Below are 25,264 nucleotides of genomic sequence, written 5' to 3' on the forward strand. Positions count from 1 at the left end.
ACTTTTGCTTTACTCTGCCTTTGTGGACACTCTAGAGCTAGGGCTGAGGCTGAACAAGACAGTCCCCGGCCATTCGAAAAGGATCTGCCAGTTATGAGAAAGGTGTGTGGCTCAGCAAGCAGTGCGTCCTATGACACCTGACCAACGACTCGAATCTCTGGATTAGACCACTTTTGACTTTTGGATGATATGTGACGTTCTGGTCCATCACCACTAGCGACTTAAACCTGGTAGAAGACTTTCCAGGTTCCACAGAGGTCTACGTTTAGTCTTTCCTGGTTCTCCTGACCCTGGGCGGCTAGCGGAGGTCGGTGAGCAGTAAGTAAACTGGGTGCTCTTGCCACTAGCGGAAAGCCAGAATTTTAACCCCGAGGCCGTGACGCACTCTGCCAGCGACGCTGGTGCGCCCGCAGCCTACATTACTCTGAAACCAAGCAAAGGGGTGTGCTTACGTCACACGTGTGCAACAGCACCTGCTCGGGACCCCAAACTTTCTAGAGACGCCGTGGTTTTTCCTTGTGAGGTTGAGGCGCCTCCAGAGGCGGCCGAAGCTCGGAGATTCATTCCTGTTTGACATTGGGTCAGTGAAGGAGCTCAGTTCCGGGGTTGCGGGTCCTTGCCTGGAGACGCGCGAGTTGGAGAGCGCGTGCGCGAGTCGTTTCCATCTCTTGATCCCGGTGTCCGGATTGTCCTGACCCGGTTGTCACTAGTAGTCCAAACCCTCGGGCTTTGGACTTCGAGGGAGGAGTTACCCCCCTTGAGATCCGGAGGACTAGAGCAGGGAGCAGGGTCACTGAGACCCTACAGGATGTGACTCCGAGGATCGCGTGCGGTACACGATGGCCCAAGTGGCTACCGAGCCCGGAGAGCTTCGCGTTTCCTCTTGTTCCCTTTCCAGAGAAGGACTCTTTCGGTCTGGGTAGCTTATTAAAGCTCAGGCGGGAAAGAGAGAATTACAATTAAAGAAATTATTTCGGCTTTTCAACGTCGGACACTTTAATAGTAACTGGGGAGCAATTGCGTTCAGAGATTTCGAGGGCAGGTTTCCTGGCTAGATCCTGACACGTTCTCGGTAAGAGTTTTCTGCGGAGGCCACCTTTGGAGGACTATGTATTATTAATGGAAGAGGGCCCACCGTAACGTATCCAAAAGTACTGCCATGGGAATTAGGTGTGTGTGGGTTCCAGGAAGGGCAAGGATGGGCGCACTACCACAGTCTGATGAGTTTGTTCTCATCACCAAACATTGGAGTTTGTCAACATGTTGGATTTTTAAACATGTTCAGATACTGATAATTTTAGAAAGAAACAGAGTTTACATTTGCTATTTGCCACTCTCTTACCTTAAATGAAGATTATGCCAGTTTACTATCATAATAGTGTGGGCTCGCTAAACAGACGTACTTGTTTGTTCCCCACAGCTCTGAAGTGTTTGGGTATTGACCATAGGATGTTGAATTGTCTGGGGGTAAATTTTGTAGTACTGTTGTAATAACACCTTTGTTTTTTAATATTGGGGAGTGGGTCTGAATGGGAGCCCACAAAGAGTGTGGAGGTCAGAGTCAGTTCTCTTCTGCCACCTGGGATCCTGGAATTAAATTCAGGTTACCAGGCTTGCCCACAGTGCCTACTCGCTGAGCCACCTCACAGGCCCTGTGGCAGTATTTTAATAATGATACTTAGTAAGCTATGTTACTGGAAATACATGATCACATACATATTTACATTGGGGTTAGGGATGTAACTTAGTAGTAGAGGGCTTGCCTAGAATGCATCAGAAGTCCTGCATCCTTTTCTCAGGGAGATACACACAAATGGCTGTTCACCCAGCTAGGACACCAACAGATGAAAGAAACGATTCCATCCAAGTCCAGTTTGTTTGTTTATTGGGGTTAAAGCCAGTGTGATTATTGGGGTTAAATACTGATGTGTGAATATGCCAAGGAGCCTGGAAAAGCCCCATCCAACCATGGATGACTGCCTTCTAAAGCCACAGATATCACTGGAGTCTCAACCTCAGTAAATTTACCTATTGTAAGCTGACTCCCTCCCCCCCCCCAACCCATGTGAAACTGCAGTGGGGAGATGAGGAAGTTGGTTGATTTTGATTGGTGATCAGGAGTTGGTGGGTAGCTGAAACACACACCTGTGCCCCAATGTAAGGAGGGAAGGTGACTAGGCCATCCATGGGATATTTTAGGGTCCCAGTTGGGCAATCACAAGTACTCTGATTTCAGTACCACAGAGGTTCTATCTAACTAAAGGATGAAGTTCCATTATACTCCTACCCCAGCCCCACAAAACACAGCACAGAGTCATGTAGATGTATCACCACTGTGTCTGGCTGCTTTGGCTTTTAGACAAGTAGCAGGGCATGGTAGTGCATGCCTTAAGCACATAGCTGGCAGAGGCAGGAAATTGTGATTTTGTGCTAGCCTAGTCTACATAGCAAGGTTCCAAACTCCCTAATATAGTTCTAAATTAAGAGTTAAAGGTAATAGTTTCTTTTCTTTCTTTCTTTCTTCCTTTCTTTTTTTTTTTTTTTTTTTTTTTTTTTTTGGATAGGGTTTCTCTGTGTAGCCCTGACTTTCCTGGAATTTGCTCTGTAGACCAGGCTGGCCTTGAATTCAGAGATCTACATGCCTTTGCCTCCTGAGATTAAAGGCATGTGCCATCACAGTCCGACAAATAAAAGTTTGTTTACATATATTTTATGTATATAAGTGCTTTGTATGTATGCCTGCACATTAGAAGAGGAAATCAAATCCCAATACAGATGATTGTAAGTCACCGTGTGGTTGTTGTAAATTGAACTCGGGACCTCTGAAGATCAGAGCAGCCAGTGCTCTTGATCACTGAGCCATCTCTCCAGCCCTTGTCTCTCCTCCTCTCTCTCCTCTCTCCTCTCTCTCCTCTCTCTCCTCTCTCCTCTCTCCTCTCTCCTCTCTCCTCTCTCCTCTCTCCTCTCTCCTCTCTCCTCCCTCTCTCTCCTCTCTCCTCTCTCCTCCTCTCTCCTCTCTCCTCTCTCCTCTCTCCTCTCTCCTCTCTCCTCTCTCCTCTCTCCTCTCTCCTCTCTCCTCTCTCCTCTCTCCTCTCTCCTCTCTCCTCTCTCCTCTCTCCTCTCTCCTCTCTCCTCTCTCCTCTCTCCTCTCTCCTCTCTCCTCTCTCCTCTCTCCTCTCTCCTCCCTCTCTCCCCTCTCCCCTCTCCCCTCTCCCCTCCCCCCCTCTCCCCTCCCCTCTCTCCCCGCCCCCCTCTCCTCCCCTCTCCCCCCCCCACCCTCTCCCCCCTCTCCCCCTCTCCTCCCCTCTCTCCTCCCCTCTCTCCTCCCCTCTCTCCTCCCCTCTCTCCTCCCCTCTCTCCTCCCCTCTCTCCTCCCCTCTCTCCTCCCCTCTCTCCTCTGCCCTCTCTCCTCTCCCCTCTCTCCTCCCCCCTCTCTCCCCCCCGCTCTCTCCCCTCTCCCGTCTCCCCGCTCCCCTGACGCCCCTCTCTCCCCTCTCCTCCCCCTCTCTCCCCTCTCCTCCCCCTCTCTCCCCTCTCCTCCCCCTCTCTCCCCTCTCCTCCCCCTCTCTCCCCTCTCTCCCCTCTCTCCCCTCTCTCCCCTCTCTCCCCTCTCTCCCCTCTCCCCTCTCCTCCCCTCTCCCCTCTCCCCCCCTCTCCCCTCTCCCCTCTCCCCTCTCCCCTCTCCCCTCTCCCCTCTCCCCTCTCTCCCCTCTCCCCTCTCCCCTCTCCCCTCTCCCCTCTCCTCCCCTCTCCCCCCTCTCCCCCCTCTCTCCCCTCTCCCCTCTCCTCCCCTCTCCCCTCTCCCCCCCTCCCCTCTCCCCTCTCCCCTCTCCCCTCTCCCCTCTCTCCTCTCTCCCCTCTCCCCTCTCCTCCCCTCTCTCCCCTCTCTCCCCTCTCCCCCCTCTCCCCCCTCGCCCCCCTCTCTCCTCTCTCCCTCCTCTCTCCCTCCTCTCCCCTCTCCCCTCTCCTCCCCTCTCCCCTCTCCCCCCCCTCCCCTCTCCCCTCTCCCCTCTCCCCTCTCCCCTCTCTCCTCTCTCCCCTCTCCCCTCTCCTCCCCTCTCTCCCCTCTCTCCCCTCTCCCCCCTCTCCCCCCTCTCCCCCCTCTCTCCTCTCTCCCTCCTCTCTCCCTCCTCTCCCCTCTCCCCTCTCCTCCCCTCTCCCCTCCCCCCCCCCTCCCCTCCCCTCTCGCCTCTCCTCCCCTCTCCCCTCTCTCCTCTCTCCCCTCTCCCCTCTCCTCCCCTCTCTCCCCTCTCTCCCCTCTCCCCCCTCACCCCCCTCTCCCCCCTCTCTCCTCTCTCCCTCCTCTCTCCCTCCTCTCTCCTCTCCTCTCTCCTCTCCTCTCCCCTCTCCTCTCTCCTCTCCTCTCTCCTCTCCTCTCTCCTCTCCTCTCTCCTCTCCTCTCCCCTCTCCTCTCCCCTCTCCTCTCCCCTCCTCTCCCCTCCTCTCCCCTCCTCTCCCCTCCTCTCCCCTCCTCTCCCCTCCTCTCCCCTCCTCTCCCCTCCTCTCCCCTCCTCTCCCCTCCTCTCCCCTCCTCTCCCCTCCTCTCCCCTCCTCTCCCCTCTCCCCTCTCCCCTCTCCCCTCTCTCCCCTCTCTCCCCTCTCCCCTCTCCCCTCTCTCCTCCTCTCTCCTCCTCTCTCCTCCTCTCTCCTCTCTCCTCTCTTCTCCTCTCCCCACCCCTCCTCTCTTCTGTTCTCTTTCCTTCCCCTCCCCCTTCCCCTCCTTCTTTCCAGTATATAGCTCTTACCCATACAGAGTTTTCTTTGTTGTGTCGGCATGCAGTGGTGCATACTTGTAACCCAGCATGTGAAAGTGGAGGCAGGAAAATGAGTTCAGTTTCTTGGCTACATAGCAAGTTTAAGGCTATCCTGGGGAACATTGAGACCCCTGTCTCAAAAGAGAAGGGGAGGAGTCAGTTTCTTGGTAAAGTTCCTGTTTTGTTTACATTAAAATTTTTTCATTATTTTCAAGCAAAAAGGTGTCTAATAACTTGATAACTGTTTATATGTATATTAAATATATGTACATCTTTCAAAAAATAACTTGATAACTGATCTTTTGGTTTCTCATAGATTTCCTTGCCATATTAATTTTCATAAAATACCCTTTCTATAGCCTTAGGGACATGTCCTAACTGCTTACTAGGTCAAGTACAAAGCCTCAGGCTGGCTTTTAAGTCTGTCTCCCCTCCTAAGGTAACAGTGCTTACCCTTCTTGTGCTGTGTTAAAAACCGTCCTACCCTGCTAGTTTTCTTCAGGTCTCCAACTCTTGCCTTCAAGCTAGGCTACTCTGCTGCCTCTGAACCCTTATGGCTCTTATTTGTAATTTCTAGTTTGTTCTGTAGTGCTGCTGAGTTTGCTTTTTGAATTTTTACTTTATCAAGCAAAATATAAATTCTTGGGCAGGGCCAGAGTCTAGTCCACTTTCCATTTCTGTTTTTGACTGTCCGACAGAAGTGTAAAGCAAGAATGGGTGTGCAGCTTGTAGTTATGAGTCATCCACACCATAGTTCCATCATAGGATATAAATGACATCAGCCAGGGGACAGGGTTTTGGAAGCAGACTCAGGCTCTGGTAGAATAAGCTCATTTTTTTTTTATCCAAAACAGGTAAGATTGGAGTAGATAAAGGAGGACATGGGGCAGGTGGATCTCCAGAGCTCACAGCCAGCCAATCTAGAAGAATTGGTGAACTCCAGGCTCAGTGAAACTCTGTCTGGAAAAATAGGTAGAAAACAGAAGAGGAAGACATCCAGTAACAACCCCTGACCTTTACCACACATGTATACTCTCCATGAACATGGACAGACACACAAGAGAGCCTTAACCTCATCCATAATTTTAAATGCAAATTATGCAGTGGTAGACCAGGCACGGAAACACATACTTATAATCTCAGCACTGTGGAGAATCATAAGTTCTAGGTTAACATGAGTTACTTAATGAGTTCTAGGATAGCCTGGGTTACACAATAAGAGCCTATCTAAAAAGAAGAAAGAACAATGACAAATTTCATATTTTAGATTGACACATAAAATGTTGGATAACCGTTGGGAATGGAGAACCAGGCACATACATATTTTTAATATAAAACTTTACATACCCTCTGAGCTTAATTTATATCTGATGGCCATTACATATTAGGCAAAAGAATGTTCCCTGAAGTATTTGTGTGAAAATAAGACTAGAAATGGATAAGTGTTTATCATTTACCTAAATAAATCGTGGAATGTAATAGTTAAAAACACAGTGTTTGCATATTGCTGAGATGACATTATCAATGAAAAAAGTAAAAGATGATGTGATTTAGCTGTACTGTGGATTAAAAACACAGAATTACTTGCAGGTTTGTATAAATAAAGCTGTCACAGGAAGGGCAAATGCCTAATACTATGGCTGCCTCCAAAGAAGAAAATTTGGGGTTAGGGATTACAAAGAGATTTTTGTAACCATGGATATTTGACTTTTTTCTGGAGACATTTAATTCCCTTTCAAAATAGATTCTAGGCAGTTTATAAACTAATGCTGTTGAATATAAATTATTTTTTTGCTGAAGTTGGATCACAAGGACAAGTTCTATGTTTTGAGATATGAAAGACCATGATAGGGTTAAGAAGAATACCATCACTAGCATAATTCATGGAGCTTAAGTCAAATTCAAGAATGGCTAGACCATGTGAGTTTTATTCATAATGATATTTCAAAAGCAAAGGAAGACATAAAGTCTCTAACGTTTGATACACTAAATTATTTTAAATGGTTTCTATGTTCCTGAGTATTGAAAGAAAAAAGGGTTAAGGCTAGCAAGATGGTTCAGCACTTAAAGGTACTTGCCTCCAAGTCTGACATTGAATCCCAAAGGCCCACACAGTAAGAGAACTCCTTTTAAGTTGTCTTCTGACTTCCATAAACATGTAGTGACACATGTATACTTCCCTCAATAAGTATTGTGTCCTGGAACTTACTATGTAGACCAGGCTGACCTCAAACTCAGAGATCTGTAGGCTTTGATTATTTAAAACCTACTTTTAATAATTGTACTTAAATGCTTTGACCTCCCTTCTAGCCCACCACCACCAGAGGTAGTGGAAAGGAAAGGTTAATAGGGCAAAGGAGGATGTGGACCTGTGTAGAAATAGTTCTTTGGAGAGAATCCAATCTACTTGTCAGGATATTAGCAGTTCGTATCACACAAACCACCAGTGCAACTACCCACTAGCAAACACCACTCACGAATCAGCAATAGCAGTTAGATCCAGAAGAAACCACAAGGCTCTGCCAATCGGCCCAAGTCCTTGGAAGTGGCAAGAAGCCACCAAAACACCACCAGAAATTCTTTGGTGCATTTCTCTATGAATTCACAACAAATAATGACAGCGAAGACCAGCAACAACAAAGCCCAACAATGACCAACAAAGAAAGGTAAGGCATACCAATACCAGTACAGCGGCATCTGCTGTCTGTTGGGTTATATTTATACACTTTCCAAACATCTCGTGTTCTCACCAGCATCCGCTCTAGCAAACATCACATGTCCTTTTTCCAGGCTGCTTCCAGAAAAACACCATGTGTCTGCTCTCAGCAAAACATCCTCTCGTGTCTGTTTCAGCAAAAACCTCCTCTCATAGGACAGTTTCCAGAAAAACATCACATAACACAACCGACTCTTCAGAGAAACCAGAAATTTACACTTTGGAGATCTACCTGCCTCTGCTTCTCAAGTGCTTGAATTAAAGGCATGTACCACCATGCCCAACAATAAAAATTTTAAATTAGAAAAAAGGAAAGCAACCAAGGATCTGCCTTCTTTTGTATGAGCAGCAGTCTTCACTATATTTGCCCTTTTCTCCAGGGGTCCAAAGAATACTTTTATTTTAATACGTTTGGAGTTGGGTCCGAGAGATGCTGAGTCAGAAGCATTCATGAGTGTTCAATAATGGCAAGAAGTAAAAGCTGAGCACTGTGAGCCTCACTATTTGCAGGATAAGTAAAGAATCTGGGCAGGTGGAGCTCTGAGTTCAAGGCTAGCCTAGTCTATACAATGAGTTCCAGGCCAGCCAGGGCTAGCTACATTAGTGAGATCCTGTCTCCAAAATAACAACAACAAAATGTAAACATCATTGAAATGTGATTTTTTTTTTCCTTTTTATTCTGTTTGAGGCAGAATCTTTCCTTGCTCTGGCCAGCCTAGAAATCAGTCTTTCTGCCTTCACCTCCTGAGTGCTGGGATAGTAAGCATAAGCCACCACACCCAGAAATCATGTGAATTTGTATTGCTAAAGCTCAGCTGAAGCAGTTATGTATAAACTTTAGCAGCAGGAATTCATAGGACGTTGGATATATTCTATTCTTTTTGTTATGGCATTTCTTAAAATTGGCAATATTGCTAATACAGGTATCTTTGTATCCACAGATACATAGCCAAAGAAAGATTCCTTATTGAAGATACTCTGTTAGGATTGTTATATATAGTTCAGTACTATATCATTGTATAATAATAAACATATCTCTTTGAGGAACAGTAACGTAGCAAAATGCAATTCCTTTACCTGTAGACTCGCTTTTTAAACTGGATTCCCTGTGTTCTTAAGCACAAGGAGGCTGATCCACAGCTCTTCCTTCCCCACAGGGAGCTTTGGATGTGTTAAATCCTCAAGTTGCTTTGTCTGCCTTGGTCCCAAATCTTAAATAGTGGCGTGTGTGCTGGATACTTGACAAGTGAATAACAGAGTAGTGGGAGTGGGGCTTTTGCTGCTTATTTCTGGGGTGCTAGAGATCAAATCCAGAACCTTGCACATGCTAGTTGTGTGTTCTACCACTGAGGTACAGCCTCAGCCTGTTTTTCGTTGTTTTTTAAATTATCCCTCTCCTCCTGCATGTTTTTAACTTTTATTCTTTGTGAATTTCTTGTCATGAACTCCAATCCCATTCATCTCCCCATCCTTTCCTATCCACCCTCCCCAAATAAAGTGAAATTAGAATTTAAAAAAATCTTGTAATGGAAGCTGTAGTGTGTCACAGTGTGTCCCACAGTATACCCTTTCGTCCACACATTGTAGTGAGTCACTGGTCTGTTTTCAGACCTCTGGCTTCTGCTATTGCTATACTATCAATACTGGATCCTCACTGGGACTCGGTTGGGAGCCGACTTTAAGCAGAAAAAAGTGGCTAGAAAGCAGCTATCAACTTTGCAGCCATCTGGAACCATATGCCCTGATAGAGACTTGTTTTTCAATAGCCTACAACAGCTGAAGCACACTCTGATAAATATCTTGTTTATCCCACATAGCTTGTTTTGCTGTTCAGTGACCCCAGCTGCATGGTGCACGTGGTAAAATGTTTTCACCTGTGTTCTCTTGCTTGTGCTTATAAATACCCAGGATTTCCTTGTAAGTGTGTGGTGGTCAGTAGGAGGTGTGAATATAGTCTGTGGAAGACAGTAAAGGAGACTTGATTAGAACCTCTGTCTTGTCTCTATTCTTCGTGTCTCTTCCCCTTCTTTCCCCCACTCTCTCTCTTGCTAAACCCTGACCTGCAGAACAGAGCAGGCCACAACAGTTTGGCGCCCAAAGTGAGGCTCCAGTAAGCGCTACAGTTTGGCGCTCAATGAGAGGCAGCAAGAATGAGAGATCCAGTGAGGGACATTATTGGAAGAAGGGTCGACTGAAAAATCAGACGGTGATCACGAATCTGCCGCTTCGAGAAAGGTAAGCCATGATAAGGAAAATGGGACAAGAAATTAGTCAGCCTGAATTCAACTCTCTGTTTTGGTTTTGTTGTTTGCTGCTCACGTGTGTTAATTTTCTGCTTTTGTTTCGTTGCTTGAATGCTGTCTTTCATGTTCAAAATAAAAAGAAGCATAAGTTAGAATCCAAAATACAATCAAAGGTTGATGACAATTTGTCAGAGCCAGATGGTGCTGACCTAGAGGAAGAGGAAGTCAAATCTTATGACGCTGAAAGGCCCTCTTCCTATGTGCCTCCACCTCCAAGTGCTCCCCCAGTGGAGACAGTGGTTGTAGATCCCAGAAAGGAGTTAGAGGACAAAATTTCTATCCTTAAACAACTGATAGAGTTAGAAAAAGAGTATCAGGACTTAAGTAATCAGTTACAAAAATTAAGTACAGGGACAAGTAATCAGTTAGAAAAATTAAGGACAGGGACAGGATTTAATTTTCAAATTATTAAAGAATTTAAAAATGCAGTATCACAATATGGTGCCACTGCTCCCTTTACTCTTGCAATTTTAGAGTCTGCCACAGAGGAGTGGCTGACTCCTAGTGATTGGAATACATTAGTGAGAGCAGTTCTTAGTGGTGGAGACTATCTAATTTGGAAATCAGAGTATCATGAGAATTGTAAAGAAACAGCTAGGAGAAACATTCAGGCAGGAAATGGTTGGTCCTTTGATGCCTTAGTAGGAGAAGGGCAATTTGCTGCTAATGATAACCAGATGCAATATGACCCAGGTTTATTCGCTCAAATTCAAAATGCAGCCATGAAGGCTTGGCGTAAACTCCCGGCAAAGGGAGACCCTGGTGAATCTTTAACAGCAGTCAGGCAAAGGCCTGATGAACAATTTTCTGACTTTGTTCATAGATTAATGACAACAGCAGGGAGGATTTTTGTTAATGCAGAGGCAGATGTAGATTATGTGAAACAACTTGCATATGAAAATGCCAATCCTGCCTGCCAAGCGGCCATTAGACCCTACAGGAAAAAGACAGACCTTACGGGATATATCAGACTCTGTTCTGACATAGGTCCCTCCTACCAACAGGGCTTAGCTATGGCGGCTGCCATACAAGAACAATCTGTAAGAGATTTTTTGGCAAATAGAGACAGAAAGGCATGTTTTAAATGTGGCAAGCCTGGACACTTTGCAAGAGATTGCAAGGTAGAAAATGAGTTAAGCCAGAGACAGCCCAGAAAACAGCCTGGGCTCTGCCCATGTTGCAAACGTGGAAGGCATTGGGCTAGTGATTGTAGGTCTAAAAGAGACGCACAAGGTAACACCCTTTCCCATGATCAGGGAAACAGGAACAGGGGCCAGCTCCAGGCCCTGAACCAATGCAAGCCAAAACAGGCTTATGGAGCAGTCAGTGTCATACCAGCAAACACCAATCCCTTTCTGAACTCAGTCAAGCAACACCAGGAAGCGCAGGACTAGACCTCAGTTCTGCCACCCACACAGTATTAACCGCAGAAATGGGACCTCAGGCATTACCCACTGGAGTGTTTGGACCACTGTATCCAAATGTGTTTGGCCTGATAGTGGGAAGAAGCAGTACTACTATGCAGGGACTACAAATTTTTCCTGGAGTTATAGATAATGATTATCAGGGTGAGATTAAGGTAATGGCGCAGGCAATTCAGAATATAGTCACCATTCCTACAGGAAAGAGGATAGCTCAACTATTGTTACTTCCATTGTACCCTACTAATCACAAATATAAGAATCCTAAAAGAGGAGATCAAGGTTTTGGTTCCTCTGATGCATACTGGGTACAGCCTATAGTTAAACAAAAACCTATGGTGACACTATGGCTGGATGGAAAGGCATTCCAAGGCTTGGTTGACATGGGAGCTGATGTGACTATCCTAAAACAAAGTGATTGGCCTGCTACCTGGCCTCTGACCCCAACCTTAACCAACTTAAGGGGTATTGGCCAAAGTCAAAACCCACAGCAAAGCTCTAAGGTGCTGACGTGGAAAGATAAAGAAGGAAATACAGGGAATATACAACCCTATGTCATCCCGGGCCTTCCTATTAATCTCTGGGGCCGAGATCTGTTATCCCAGTTGGGATTGATTATGTGCAGCCCTAATGAAGTAATCATGGCTCAAATGGTAAACTCTGTGCTTTCCTCAGGCAAAGGATTAGGAAAAGGTGAAGATGGAATTACTCATTCTACTGAGGTTTATGGTAACAATGAAAGAAGAGGCTTGGGGTATTTTTGATGGGGGCTACTGATTCAGCTGCAACCCTAGGGTGTTATGCGGATCCCATCACCTGGAAGGGGGACTCGCCCATCTGGGTGGATCAGTGGTCCCTAACCACTGAAAAATTACAAGCTGCTCAGTTGCTAGTGAAAAGTCAATTTGAAAAAAAAAAGAATGGGGAATGATACCCTACCAAGGGATCCCCCAGAAATATCCATCATGTGCTTTTTATTTTAAATTTTTTAACTTTGGATTCTGAAGGAAAATCTACTGCAGATAGATTCTGGCATCCTGATACAAAAAAAGAATTTTGCAACAGTCCTCTGGAAAGACCCCTTAATGGGACCTGGAATGGGCCAGATCCAGTGCTTATCTGGGGAAGAGGTTCTGTTTGCATATATTCCCAAACTGCAGATGCTGCACGTTGGCTGCCAGAGAGACTGATTAAACAAATAGACAACATTAACAAATCCAGGGAGGAGAAACCCCCTGAGAAGCATAATTTTTCTTTGCAGGAAATAAGAAGGAAACCTGGAGATGCTTCACAATTGCCTTCAAACTGGAATAGATCAATGAGTAAACCCGACCTGAGAAGTTCTCAATGCTGAAGGAGACATCACCACCTGCATCTCCAGGGTGGCTCTATTGGACTCTTGATTCACTGACTTATGATTTAATGGGGTATATTGTTTAAACCCACTACCACAGTTATTATAGTTGTTTTGGGGGTTTGAGATTGATTGAGCAGGGACAGGGATTTCCTTACTTGTTTTGTTAAGATCAAAGCTATGATCAGTTCTGTATTTCTGTGTGTTACCCTTAAAAAAGAGTGTTGCTTTTATACTGACTATTCAGGCATTGCTAAGTCTCTTGTCTCTTGGGTTGATGCGGTTCAACTGACTGATGGCTTTTGTATGACAACAGATAGATGCTAATCAAATGAAACCCACACAGGTCCGATATTACAGGCTGGAAGTAGGGGACTCTGAAACCTCTGTCATCAAGACTAACGAGGATTAACCCCTAACTTACGCACTAAGCCGGATAGCCAATGACGGGTAAGAGAACATACCGAGACCCTTGCCCCTAAAAGAAGGGAGGCCTCACCATCCTAAGACAGGAGCTCAACCAATGGCTGTTGAGTATCCAAGGACGGGAAAGGGAGGCTGGGGTCCTTTGTTCCAACCTAGGACAGGCACGGTTTCCGTAAGTTTTCTCAGCCTTCCCTTTTGAAAAAAATTTAAAAGGGGGGACCTGTTTGGGAGCCAACTTTTAGTAGAAATCGGCTAGAAAGCAGCTATCAACTTTGCAGCCATCTGGAGCCATATACCCTGATGAGAGACTTGTTTTTCAATAGCCTACAACAGCTGAAGCACACTCTGATAAATATCTTGTTTATCCCACATAGCTTGTTTTGCTGTTTAGTGACCCCAGCTGCATGGTGCACGTGGTAAAATGTTTTCATCTGTGTTCTCCTGCTTGTGCTTATAAATACCCAGGATTTCCTTGTAAGGTGGTGTAAGTGGTGGTGGTCAGTAGGAGGTGTGAATATATGTCTGTGGGAGACAGTAAAGGAGACTTGACTACAGATCCTCTGTCTTGTCTCTATTCTTCGTGTCTCTTCCCCTTCTTCCCCCCACTCTCTCTCTTGCTAAACCCTGACCTGAGGAACAGAGCGGGCCTCAACAGGACTCCTGTTGTTGTCATGGAGATTATGTAGTTTTGGATCTGCAGCCCTGTCACATGCTCCAGCAGTTCATAGATGGGGTAGATGGTGGGCCAACTCAAATCCCTGGATCTGCCTGGGTGGTAGGTAGCTGAGTTGGTCAGCCCAATAGCTCTCCCTCAGGAACACCACCAGGGCCAGCTCCACTGTGCTGCCCAGGCGAGGTACAGGGCTTACTCTCCTGAGTACTGCAGCTAGTGAGGGGTGGGGCCAGCTTTCCAGCCTGGCTCAGGTCTGGAGGGGTGAGAGAAACTCCCTCCAATTCTTTTTTTTTTTTTTTTTTTTTTTTTTTTTTTTGAGACGGGGTTTCTCTGTGTAGCCCTGGCTGTCCTGGAACTCAATCTGTAGACCAGGCTGGCCTCGAACTCTGAAATCCGCCCGCCTCTGCCTCACAAGTGCTGGGATTAAAGGCATCCACCACCACTGCCCAGCCTCCCTCCAATTCTTAAAGACAGGGTCTCGCTCTATATCCCAGGGTGGTCTGGACCTTCAGCTCACTGTCTAGTCTAGGCTGTAACTTTCCTTGCCTCAGCCTTCTGATGAAAATTGTTATTCTGGTTATATGTCAGGCTAAAATGATCATTTTGTGTTAGGCAGTGGTGGTACATGCCTTTATCCCAGCACTTGGGAGGCAGAGGCAAGTGGATCTGTGAGTTTGAGGCCAGTCTGATCTACAGAGCAAGTTCCGGGACAGCCAGGACTACTCAGAGAAATCATTTTGAAAGACAAAACAAAACAAAATAATAATTTTTTGTAACTTGGTAAGATGTACATGTCATTTCATTGAAATGCTATAAAATAACCACATGTCCCAAATTCCATCATATTGTTGTTTAAATCATCTTTTACCAAAAAAGTAATAAAGAGGTATTTTCTGAGACATTGGAAAATTGAAAGTGTAATGTTAACAGTAAACTTAAGTAATGGTCTGTTCTGTTACTTAAGACAATAAAAGGATTCATGACCTGATGCTTTGGGGGGGAGGGGCGGGTAGTACTGGGGCCATGCATGCCAGGCAAGCATGTACCACGAAGCTGTATCCCCACCTAATTTGCCTTTTTAATCCTTCCTTTCATTTAACTATTACATGTAGATTTAGGTAATAGCATTTAAATTTGGATGAGAAATGTAGTTAAAGAGATTATACACTCGCTTTTTTTGATAAAAATATAAAATCCACTATTCGGGTTTCTGAAACCATCACACAAGTTATTGAACTTTGGGATGTGACTTGTGTCTGTGAACTGTTCTCATGTGAACAGGTAATGAAATGAGCTCAGAGAATGGCTGGTCTGTCTTACAAAACAAGACATGGAATTCTGCTTTCAAAAGTCAGAGCAAACATCAACACAGATTTACAGTTACATTCTCAAAAGGAAATTGGAGTTGGAAATTAAATGTTTCACATGGAGAGCTTCAGTTTTATTTTATGCTTATGTTTTTGATAATAAATACTGTAGATTCTTAAGTATGTTGACCATATTAATTGACATTAATACAATTCAGGGATTTTTAAATTTTTATTTTTTGTACAGAAAATGAAATGTAGTGTTTTTCTATTCTGCTGAGTCAGTTGAAAAAAATGCAGCTTCTAAAATGTTGCTGGAGTTCTTCTAAGAAACAAGTGTAGGTACTCATATGTACACATTATTTAGGCCATGAAATGGGTTTCAGATACATTGATTTATGAAACAGGCTTAACTTTTTGGTTAAAAGCCTACCTGTAAAGTTACTGTGTGATCACTCACAAATGTTTTTGTTACTAACTAGCCAAATAGCCCCAAAACAAATGCTCAAAAAAAAAAAAAAAAAAAAAAAAGTTCTGTGAAAAAGCTTACAGGAAAGGGACAGTGTTTAACATTTCAACACTTTTTGTGAACAAACTATAAAACATTTGTACAGTGTAGTGTGAGCTTTCAGTTACAGATGAGTCACGTTCTGACTTTCCACACAGACCATGCCCTTATATGGCTAGACTTGCTCACTGGTAAAGTGGTCACACATATCTACTGTTTTCAGAATATATAATTAAATGTTTCTTTTAATGCAGTGTTATGACCTTAATTGTTTTCTCTTTTAAACTAGTTCTTCTTGTCTTCTAGTTTAACCTTTTAAGCTGGTTGAGGAATTTCAGACCACAACTGAACTGGTACCTGAGATAACAGCACTGAATCTGAAGACAAAGAAGTATCAAATTAGAACTGTATATTGTCAGTCACTACTTCAGAAAGTATTTTTACCTTATTTTGGTATGTTTAGTTATTACTATGATTTGTATGACTTTTACATATGTTTGAAAAATAACAGAAGCTAAAGACCATTGTACAACTGGTTAACTGTCCCATTTGACATTTTCTCGCATTTGGTTTGCCATTCTGTAGCTGTGACTCCAGCTTGCTTTAGTTGAGCCATGTCATTCTTCGCTCTCCGCAAACCATTCCATAGATTTGTTTTTCTTCACAAAATTAGTTTCATTTTCTTTGTTTGATTGATGGTCATTGGCTACTGAAATAAAATATGCATTTAAGGTAAATTTTATGTATTTAAGATAAAACTTTATGTATTTTAAAATACTTTTTGACTTTTCTCTTTTTTTAATCTTTGTTTTTTTCTTTTTTGAGACAGAGTCTCGATTTGGGAGTGGTGATCCTGCTTTTGATCCCAGCATTTGGGAGGAGGAAGCAGAATGATCAAAAACCAAAACCAAAACAACAACAAAAAGATTAAGATAGGATCTTACTGTGTAGCCCAGGCTAGTCTTGAATTCTTGATATTCCTGCCTCAGCCTCCTAAGTGCTGGACTTATAGGCATTCGTCACTGCCTGAACCTAGTACATATTTTAACTGCTTATGTGGAACTTTTTTTTGTTTGTTTGTTTGTTTGTTTTTTTTCAAGACAGGGTTTCTCTGTGTAGCCCTGGCTGTCCTGGAACTCACTCTGTAGACCAGGCTGGCCTCGAACTCAGAAATCTGCCTACCTCTGCCTCCCAAGTGCTGGGATTAAAGGCGTGCGCCACCACTGCCTGGCTTATGTGGAACTTAAAAGTAATAAGGAGCCAGACTTAGCAGAGCACACCTTTAATCCCAGCACTCTGATTTCAAGGCCAGCCTGGTCTACAAAGAGAGTTCCAGAATAGCCAGGGCTCTAAGGAAAAACTGTCTCAAAAAACTAAATAAATAATTAAATAAGTAAGTACATAAATAAATTAGATGATGGATGGATGGATGGATAGATAGATAGATAGATAGATAGATAGATAGATGATAGATAGATGATAGATAGAGGAAGACTCAGGGAGATGGCTCAGTGTGTAAAACTAACTAGCTCTGCAAGCCTGAGTTTGATACCCAGAACTCATGTATTTTTTGCTTTTAAAAAGCTGGAGTGGTGGGTATCTACAATCCCATCACTCCTTTGGCAATAAGTGGAAACAGAAGAATCATCTAGAAGCTTGTAAGCTGGCCAGCTAGTCTGGACTGCTTGGTGCAGCAACACTGCCTCAACAAGGTAGAAAGCAAGAACTGACTCCTGAAAGTTGTTCTCTAACTGCCAATGTTAACCACACATACCTATGTGCATGCACACACACCCATACCCCCCCACACACACACCATAAACAAACAGAAAACAGGGCTGTAGTAAATAGTAGGGGAGAGTTTATGAGAATAATATAATTTTTAAAATTATAATAAAGATGTAACTTTGTTGTTGCTTTTGGTTCTGGGTATTGAAGCCAGGACCTTGAACCTGGTACATTATAAATCACACTATTAATAGGGTTTGCCCTCAAGACATAATAACTCTTTTTGTTGGTTGGATTTTATTTTTCTGAGGTTTAAAGATGAGGTCTAATATAACCCAGGCTGGCTTTGAACTCCTGGTCCTCCCGCTTTCCCCTCTACAGAGTGCTGGGATTATAGACATAAGCCACCTTGACCAGTTTATTTTGAGACATTCTTGTTCCCTGTGTATTTTAGACAGGCCTCGACTAGTGATACTCCTGCCTTGGCTTCTGGAGTGTCAGGATACAGGCATGTTCTACCATTCAAGGTATAACAATTCTTAAATCTTTTTAGTCCACTCAAATCTTGGTTTGATATGGTTTGAGACAGGGTCTCATTCTGTAACTTAGGCTGGCCTGGAACTTACTAGTATAGTTCAGGGTGACTTGGAACTAATAGCAATCCTCCTGCTCCAGTCTCCTGAGCACTAGAATAACAGATGTGAATTGCCATAGACAGAATCTTTGTACCATGTTTAAAGGCCACCAGGATTAATAACGTACATCAAATGATGGGAGAAATGTACTTTAGGAATGTGAATTAGGAATAGGAATTACTCATAGATACCAGTTATTTTGTATTTTCTAATAACACATATTGTTTAAAGAACTTTATTCATATTTTTCAAACAACTCATCTTCAAGGCTGTATTTTTATATAGTTACACAGTTTTTTGTTGTTTAGATGTAGATGTTTCTCTGTTGGCTAGCTTTCACAATGCTGGAGGGTGGTACTAAGGCAAGCTGCTGAGGAAGAAAACTATTCATCAATGGTCTTACACCTCAGTGAATGTTGCATGCTATAATAATACCCGACTTGAAAACAGGATGTGTCCACTAGTGAAATAGTGGCACGATTGCTGTGGGGGTCATCAACCACTTCCATTCCACAGGAGGGAGTCCCTGGTACTGTCAACCTGCTCAAAAGTCTTGGAGCGCCGGGATGCAGGCATGTTCTGCGATACCTGGTCTCAAGATGTAACAGCTCTTTAATCTCTTTTCTTAACACTCTAATCTTGGTTTGGTTTGGAACAGGATCTCACTTTCCAGGCTGTCCTGGAACTCATGGCAATTCTTAGCACTAGAATTACAGCTGTGAGTTACCATAGGACCTTTTTAACCAAGTTAAAAGAACATCAGAATTAATATAACTGGTACCTATGAATAATCCCTATTCCTAATTCATGTTCCTAAAGTCTATTTCTCCCATCATTTGATGTATGTCATTAAGTATGACATTCTTTTAATCTGGTTAAAAAGATTCTGTCTATAGTAGCTCACATCTGTTATTCCAGAGCTCAGGAGGTTGAAGCAGGAGGACTGCCATGAGTTCCAGGACAGCTTGAGCTATATAGAGCATTCTAGCCCAATGCTGGGGAGGTCACTGACTTTAGGAGAACCTACTACTGTTGTCTTGCTATAACAAACTGCTTTCTAAACACTCGACTCCTAGGTTAGTGCTGCTATCAACCTTGGTCAGAGAAGCCTGTTGCAGTGGACAGTGGTTAATGCAGAATCATATAATTGGTCAAAGTGCTGAGAACACATGATCGTTGGATGCTCAGCCCCAAATGAGGCATCTGAATATTATGCACATTCACAATTCAGAAAGGCTGGTGGACAGAATGTAAGAGGCAAAGTGTCAGGGGCAGCCTGCTTATACACTGAAGGCCTAGAATCAGCCATAGGCCTGACATAAATGCCTGCTAATACAAAGTCCTGGGTCCCTGTGGAAAGACACTGAAACAGATGGCTAGAAGCTACTGTAAACAAGCAGCTTTGGTGGGAAGTTGCCAAACCTAAGTCATCATAGACCCTGTAGATAGGTGACCTTGGTGGATAGTACCAACTTAGATAAGGATAAGTGAATCATAGGTGGAATCATAATGAACTGTCCCCTGAACCTTCACCCTGCTGACACTCTGTTCTGGAAGATATCTGTACTCCCCCTGAACACTTACGCTACTGTGTCATTCCCTTCCCCACATCCTGCCTTTTTGTGTATATAACCCCTGTGTGAAAAAGTAAAAATAACGATTTGATCAGCCTATAGACAAGCCGTGTTTCTTTGCGTTCGCCTGTTTCTTCCCCATTCTCTCTTAGGTGACCTCTCCGGACCCTGTTTAATGCCCTGCTGGACCAGCTCCTTGTGTGTCTTTCTTGTAGGATGTTGGAATGAGTTTTTGATGACTATAGACCATCAAGTGACATCTCTCCAGTGTATCCTCCCTCCCCCCCCCCTTTTAAAAAAGGTAATGTATGTGTAGCTCAAAGAGGCTTCCAGCTGGGGCTCCTCAACCTCAACCTGAGTGCTGGGATTCCAAGGCATGGCCTCCATACCTAGCAATAGTTTTCTTTATATTGTTTGCCCTCTGACACTAACAAAAGCTTTCAGAGTTAACCTTAAGATTCACAAGAAAACTGTTGGATAAATATTTATTTCTTCCTCTAAGCAATGGTGGCACATGACTTTAATTCCAGCTCTCAGGAGGCAGAGACAGGCGGATCTCCATGAGTTCCAGGACAGCCAGAGCTACATAGTGAGACCCTATCTCAAGAAACAAACAAACAAACAAACAAAAAACCAAAATTGTTGCTTCCTAAAATGGACCTATAAATCCTAAATTGGGAATTTCATCAATAAACAGGTAAAGGCACACTCCCTTCTACAATTCTCCTACATCTATGCCTTACTTTCGTTTATAATACCTCAAAGGCTTGGTTTTGTTTTTTTTAATTACATTTATTCTCTCTTCCTTTCTTGCTCTCTTCCTCCCCCCCACCCCCCAGTGTATGTGTGTATGTGCTTCATGTACAACAATGTTCTTGAGGACAACACGAGGGAGACAGTTTTTGCCTGCCATGAAGAACTGAGCTCAGAACATCAGGCTTGGCTTAGTAGCAAGCCTTTACCCACTGACACATCCCCTGCCCTCAGCTTTTTCAGTACAGTGACTAGTGAAGCACCTTACTTCCTGCAAGCACTCCAGTCCCCCAGTGGGATTTCAAGATGAGAATCTCTATGATATCTACATATTCCAATGATATCTACAGGGCCTGCTCAAAATAAAACACTGTGATTTCTCTTCTGTTTTCTGTAGATACAGGTTCAAATTATTAAAATTATTAAAATCCCAACAGAGTCAGGACAATTTCTGAGTTCGAGGCCAGCCTGGTCTGCAGAATGAGTCTAAAGCATTCCAGAAGGAACTTGACTCTTGGTATTTCCATCTCTCCTTTAGCAGTCTTCTTAAAGGCTTCTACCATATCTTATTTTCACTGCTAAAAGCAGGGTTTTATCAAAGGCAGTAGAGTATAATAGGTAAGAATTCAGGCTCCAGTCACAAACCAGGATTCAAATATTACTCTACAAACCTTATGAAAATTAACATAAGCCTTGTTTTCCTTGTTTGCCATGTAGAGATAACACTTAACCTTCAGTAGTAGTGAATATTAAATATATTATGAATATAATATATAGGAGTATATTATATTCATTTATATAGGAGCTTTCTGTATAGCCTGGGACAGTAAACATCCAATAAACACCACCCATTCTGAGGATCAAAGAATGTAAAAGTTAAAAACCTGGGAGATAGAAGAGGAATGACAAATGACACTTTATAGTTGAGCTAATAATTAGTCCTATTTATTGTCAAATACGTGTATGACAAAAGAGTGTGCTTGGAGATGTTGAAAAGCAAGAAACTATACTGCCAGTGAAATTTGTTAAGCAAATACTGTGTTCATTAAAAGGCACAGGAAGTATGCTCTGCTGTCCAGGGACTCGAGCAGTGGGTTTCAACCTGTGGGTCATGACCCCCAAACAACCATCAGAAAACACAAATATTTACATTACGATTTATAACAGCAAAATTATAGTTAGGAAGTAGTAACAAAAAATTTTATGGTTGGGGTCACCACAACATGAGGAACCATAGTAAAATGTCACAGCATTGGGAAGGGTGAGAACCACTGGACTGGAGTTTAATTCCCTTTCGTAAAGCTTCAGCAATCATTGTCCTTCTCATAGGAAGATGGTAAAAATAAGCCAGAAAAAATCTGATGTGGGTCTGGTGTTTTTTTCCATGATAGAAGAGACTACAAGAAATCTGTTTTTCTTCCTTTTTCTTTCTCTGTTTTGTTTTGTTTTATTTTGGTTTTGTTTTGTTTTGTTTGAGACAGGGTTTCTCTGTGTAGCCCTGGCTGACCTGGAACTCACTCTATAGACCAGGCTGGCCTCAAACTCAAAAATTGTCCTGCCTCTGCCTCCCAAGTGCTGGGATTAAAGGCATGTGCCACCACTGCCCAGTGAAATCTATTTTCAGATGAGGGGAATCTGTAAGAAGTAAACAGGACCCTTTGCAGAGTACTCTAGTACTGTTTCAAATCTAAAAGAGAAATGAAAGGGAAATACTACATATAAAAATAACTTGAGAATTAAGATATAGTTTGTATTTATGGTTATTTTCTAGTTAATATATCATTGTTCTAAGTAATCATTTAGAGCTCAACAATGATATATGCAAATAAATTACACATATCACAATAAGGTTTTCAAAGACTAAATGGCATAGGAAAATGATTTATACTAAATAATAAAAAGCTAGCCTGGCTAAAATATGGCCTAATTTTGTTAGAAATAGAAAAGTATATAGAAGAAACCAATAGTTGGATGGTAATTATAAGTAAATTTATTTTCTTAAAACATTTTAAAATAAACATGTCATAGAAACCCTTCATGCCTTAATAGTTGGACCTCATAGCATAGTGAGGTTCAGTTTAAGATATGTAAGATCCTTGTTAGTGTGTGTAAGCTACCACACAAAATGGGTATAGACAGGATAAAAAGTGGTAACTTGTAGGGGGAAAACTTTCAATACAAATTGAACTCAGTTATGTAAACTATGCATCCTTGCCTGTAAGGTCTGAGTAGACAAAGAACATGCATTAGTCTAACTCTACTTTACCATTAAATCATACCTTGAGAATAGGTATTAGCTTGAGGAGGATCACCTATCATGTCCATTGATAATGAATTGCGAAATTCCTGAGAACGGTTTTCCATTAGCTCCACTGTATCACTGGATGAGGATGATGATGAAGACAGTCCCAATCTCACATATCTTCCTTTTTTGCCACACAGTGAGCAATCCACTGGTGTGGCACTAGGTCCCCGGGGCAGATGAACTTCATCTTTGTTGTAGTTCCTAACAGCTCCACTGTGATGCTCAGACCGCTCTCGTTGCCAGATATAATGGGTTGGTGCAATGGCCATAACCTATAGTGAAAAGGCTACTTTGTGAATTTAATAATATTTTAAAACTAAGTAAAGTACAGAAATTGTACCTCAGGAGTAGCCTTTTCTAAACCTGAAGTTAAAATAACAGCTAAGTTACCTAAAAAAGAAAGGAAAAAAAAAAAAAAGACAGTTGTAGTGCACACCTTTAATTCCAGCAGAGACATGTGAATCGCTGAGTTCAAGGCTGGCCTGGTCTACAGAATTGAGCTCCAGGTCTATACAGAGAAACCCTGTCACAAGAAAAAAAAAAAACCCACTCCAGAACAATAAAAACACTTAAGTTACCAACGTTAAATCAGCAACATCACTGGGCAGTAGTGGAGCACGCTTTTGATCCCAGCACTTGGGAGGCAGTGGCAGGCAGATTTCTGAGTTCAAGGCCAGCCTGATCTACAAAGTGAGTTCCAGGACAGCCAGGGCTACACAGAGAAACCCTGTCACAAAACAAAACAAATCAGCAACATCAGGTCATCCATAGCAGCATTTTCTGTAAAGTGATTGCTTGGATCATTAATATTAATATTGACAAAGTATCTAAATTCAAGCAGATAATATAAATGAAGCAACCTTTTCAGTTGCTGTTTACTTAGTCAGTTTGGTTTTTTGAGACAGGGTCTTTCTATGCAGACCTGACTGTCTTCAAACTCAAGAGATTTGCCAGTTTCTGCCTCTTGATTGCTGGGATTAAAGGAGTGTGCCAGGATATTTATTTTTAAATTTTCAAATATTTCTAAGTTTAGGAAATATAGTATAAAACATATAATTCTTAACTTGTGTGTGTTTTGTTAAAAAAAAAATAGGCTCTTAGCTATGTTAGGTTAATCTTAAAATATTTACAGTTATATCAAGGAATGTGCTATTTTTTTAAAAAAACATGTAAACTTAATATTCTCACTATCAGGCATTGTCATAAGGTTTTTAAATAAAGCATAGGCTTTATTTAGTTGTAGACTTTCTTGTCCTGGCTGTACCACTTGCTGACTATATATGCTACAGAGCAAATTATTTTGCTATTTTAACTGGACCTTTCTGAGGTCCAGTTACTTCATTGATAAAATAGGGGTGCTTAACTACCATAAATATTGTTTTGAAATTCAATATTACATGTAAAATCCTTACCATAATTAGCATCTGGCAAATGATAGCTATTTAGAAAGTCAAGCTAGGGATAATGTGCTGGCCTCATGAAGTCCAAAACATCAATGAGATTTAAGTCAAGTCTTTAGCTGCAGTTATCAATGACCTACAGTAAATGATAAGTATGATAATCCTAAAATGAGAGCCAAACAGAGTCGGACTACTTGCCTAAACTAGTGATTTCTTTAAAATGTTTAAAATTTCTGAAATTTCAGAGCTATATTTGTGGCCTAGGAGGGACAAGGGAAGGCAGCAGTAAGGAACTGTTTTAGGGGTGTATGTATAAGGGTTTATATTTTTTTATGAGAAAGAAGTCTTTTGTTGTCTGTTATGTTTTAAGACAGGGTTCCTTTATGTATCCTTGGTTGTCCATCCTTGGTTGTCCTGGAACTTGCTCTGTAGACCAGGCTGGTCTTGAACTCAGAGAAGAGCTTTGCCTGCCTCTGCCTCATGAGTGCTGGAACTAAAGGTGTGTGCCACCACTGCCTTCAAGAAAGAACTCTTTTTTAAAAGATTTATTTGTTTTATGTATATGAGCACACTGTAGCTGTCTTAGACACACCAGAAGAGGGCATACATTACAGATGGTTGTGAGCCACCATGTGGTTTCTGGGAATTGAACTTAGGACTTCTGGAAGAGCAGTCGGTGCTCTTAACTGTTGAGCCATCTCTCCAGCCCCAAGAAAGAACTCTTAATATGAAAGTAAAACTGTTTTATTCAGCAAATGGTGATGTTATGCCTTTGTAAAGCAAGTGCTGTACCAGTGAGCCATATCACAAGTCTCCATGCAAGTTTATTAAATTTATATAAATACATATAAATAATATATGATAAATCTATAAAATAATTAATACATATATAAAATATTCACACACATATATGTGTACACACACATGAAGATGGTGTGGGGAGGAGAGAATTCATATAGCCCAGGATGGGTTTGCACTCACTGTATGGCTAAGGATGACCTTCAATTTCTGATCTTCTTGTCCACCCACTAAGTGCTTGCAGGATTAATCCTTACCACTAAGGATTACAAGTGTGTACCACCATGCCCTTTTTACGTGGTGCCAGGGATCAAACCCACAGCTTTGGGCATGCTAGGCAGGCACTCTACCAGTTGAGCTTCACACTTCGAGCTTGTAAGTACAGTTTAAGATTGAATTTGTTTATAGGTCAGTTATATCCATTAAGTTTTCAACTAAACCCATTTAATGAAGTTTCATACATAAAATTAGAATGTTAACTGTGAAAGCATTGGGATGCTTTAAGTGGGGCTTAATGGGCTCTCCTAGAAGGAATACGGAAGACTTTGGTGCTGCGAGTGATGTGAACTGTGCAGACCTGGCTCAAGAGGTTTCAGTGGAGAGGAATTT

General features: G+C 42.6%; 2 protein-coding genes across 4 annotated transcripts in view; one reads left to right on the forward strand and one right to left on the reverse strand.

Annotated features, from left to right (window-relative positions):
- Positions 1-106: 106 nt before the first annotated feature.
- Positions 107-15,166, forward strand: Trmt61b (tRNA methyltransferase 61B). The gene is given in 11 exon segments (XM_076941781.1): positions 107-1,069; positions 1,071-1,136; positions 5,453-5,456; positions 5,537-5,584; positions 5,587-5,608; positions 6,555-6,609; positions 6,611-6,765; positions 9,612-9,705; positions 14,805-14,936; positions 14,938-14,972; positions 14,975-15,166. Coding segments are annotated over 11 exon segments (930 nt in total). The 5' UTR covers positions 107-839; the 3' UTR covers positions 15,064-15,166.
- Spdya (speedy/RINGO cell cycle regulator family member A) overlaps positions 15,163-25,264 on the reverse strand; it is a 33,568-nt gene continuing 23,466 nt past the window's right edge. For 2 of the 3 annotated variants that reach the window (XM_034514229.2, XM_076942259.1), the window contains 2 exons: positions 22,432-22,729; positions 15,163-16,171 (listed from right to left, as the gene is read on the reverse strand). In XM_034514229.2, the coding sequence (XP_034370120.1) occupies positions 16,080-16,171; positions 22,432-22,729 (390 nt within the window). In that variant the 3' untranslated portion in view covers positions 15,163-16,079. The remainder of the gene's footprint in view (positions 16,172-22,431; positions 22,730-25,264) is intronic. The other variant, XM_076942260.1, reaches the window with a different exon arrangement.

Source organism: Arvicanthis niloticus, chromosome 11 (genome assembly GCF_011762505.2).
Source record: "Arvicanthis niloticus isolate mArvNil1 chromosome 11, mArvNil1.pat.X, whole genome shotgun sequence".
Taxonomy (NCBI): Eukaryota; Metazoa; Chordata; class Mammalia; order Rodentia; family Muridae; genus Arvicanthis; species Arvicanthis niloticus.